Here is a 1,841-nt window from a genome sequence, read left to right on the forward strand (position 1 = left end):
AGCTTAATTTTTTCAGAAATATGTTAATATGGCCTTTGAATTCCACTTTGATGGATTTATTGTTTTCATTCTTTCTACATGTGTTAAAAATACTGACATTTTCTATTTTATTTGGTCTTCAAATATTTGAAATTAATTAGCCAAACTTTAGTCATCTCATTCTATTTGCCAATAATGGATCTGACAGTTGTCAGCAGTAGTAACTTGAAAGAAACATTACATAATTTTATTCTTTCTTACCACTTAGTGTGAAAAACTAAATTTGTAGCCACTTTCTTCCAGAAGTCAGGGTATTGTCAAGGGTACCCAATTAAAAACATGAAAACATGAAACTATGAATTGCTGTCTACTGGTGGTAGGCTTCTCTGGGCATCAGTTTTCTCATATATAAAATCAGAGTCATTCCCTAACTACCTCATAGGCTTATTTTGGAAATCTAATGTATATAGTATACTTGAATGCACTTTATACGATATAAAGTGCTGTACGTGTGTAAGGCGGCATTGCTATTGATTTGCTGAGCCAGTTAATTAAGCTAATAGGTGCAATTAATTTATTTCTATGTCATGGCAATTTCTCCCCAAATATTGAACAATTTCTGTTTCCTATAAAAGATCAGTTACCTGCAGAAATTGCTGACCGCATGCTTAGCTTGGTTTCTTGCATCATTCTGGTCTTCACCACCGGCTACGTAAAGAAATCCATCCATCACAGCAACACACTGGTTAAAACTCTTGGCTGGCATTTCTGTAAGTTTGTTCCATCCATTTTCAGGGTCTCTGTACAAAACATCTCTACTCAGGGACTTCTCAGTAAGGCCTGGGCGCCCTCCAATAGTGACCAGGACTCGACAGCCCCCCCGGATTCTTGTTCGCCTAGACTGCAGCGTGTTCTGATGATAGGGAAGTAAGTGGTAGTTCATAGCATCTACGAGGAGTTTGTGACAATCAGCATCTTGCATCATTCTTGGGACAGACTGAACACAGTTGACCAGGTCTTGTGCGGAGATGGTGCCAAAACGAATATTGCTCAAAAGATCTGCAGCATGTTTCACTCTCTTTTGGTCAAATTCTAACCATCTCATTGCTATCTGGAATGCTACTACCTCAGAAGGCAACTGTAGATCATCATCCATGAGAAGTTCATTAATTTGTTCAAATGTAAGTTTCATAAATTGATCTGACTCTGAAAATTCAAGGAAGTTGTCCCGGATGAATTTTTGGGCTGCTGCTTTTGCATTTTTCAGGGAATATGTCTCAGCGATGTTAACCACATACATACAGTTCTCAACACTTATCTCCCGGATTAGAAAATCACTGCACATCTTTACGAGTGTGTGGATCTGAAGGTACACAGCAGCAGAAAGGATGCTTCCGATGGTGTACAAGGACAGAGTCAGCTTGCCTGTGTAGGCGTACACAATGATGGTGGCCAGGCCCAGTGGGGAGATATCATTGAGATCCACCCTGCTGATTGATGGGTCTTTCTTTAGGATGTTGTAAAAGTACTCACTGCATGAAGCCATCACCGACTTGTGAACATCAAAGGATTTGGTTTTGGTACCGATGACTAAGTCACACAGGAAGTTTTCCTGCCGCATTTTACTCAAGCCTTCCAGGAGGTTGGGGCCATACAAAGCATCTGTCAATTCTGAAGAGATGCAGCTAAGGCCATTGCCTCCCTCTAGGAGCCCATTCAGAGCATTCAATTTGCTGAGGGGACTGTCTTCTACGATGATAGTCATCTCATTGATATCGGCTTTGTTCTTTTTGACTGTCTTCTTTTTGGGCGCCATGTTGGCAAATACACTGTCACAGGCAAGGGTTTACTAAAAAAAAAAA

At 40.2% G+C, this 1,841-nt stretch overlaps 1 protein-coding gene across 1 annotated transcript; it reads right to left on the reverse strand.

Annotated features, from left to right (window-relative positions):
• Positions 1–493: 493 nt before the first annotated feature.
• On the reverse strand, positions 494–1,813 carry LOC104861628 (kelch-like protein 31). The gene has a single exon (XM_033760652.1). The coding sequence runs from the start codon at positions 1,793–1,795 to the stop codon at positions 620–622; it is 1,176 nt and encodes a 391-aa protein (XP_033616543.1). The 5' UTR covers positions 1,796–1,813; the 3' UTR covers positions 494–619.
• Between the last annotated feature and the right edge of the window lie 28 nt (positions 1,814–1,841).

The sequence above is a fragment of the Fukomys damarensis genome, unplaced genomic scaffold (assembly GCF_012274545.1).
Source record: "Fukomys damarensis isolate Sample0158 unplaced genomic scaffold, DMR_v1.0_HiC HiC_scaffold_45232, whole genome shotgun sequence".
NCBI classification, from domain to species: domain Eukaryota; kingdom Metazoa; phylum Chordata; class Mammalia; order Rodentia; family Bathyergidae; genus Fukomys; species Fukomys damarensis.

Coding starts and splice junctions, on each gene's coding strand:
- LOC104861628 (XM_033760652.1), bottom strand. CDS start 1,795: ATGGCGCCCAAAAAGAAGACAGTCAAAAAGAACAAAGCCGATATCAAT.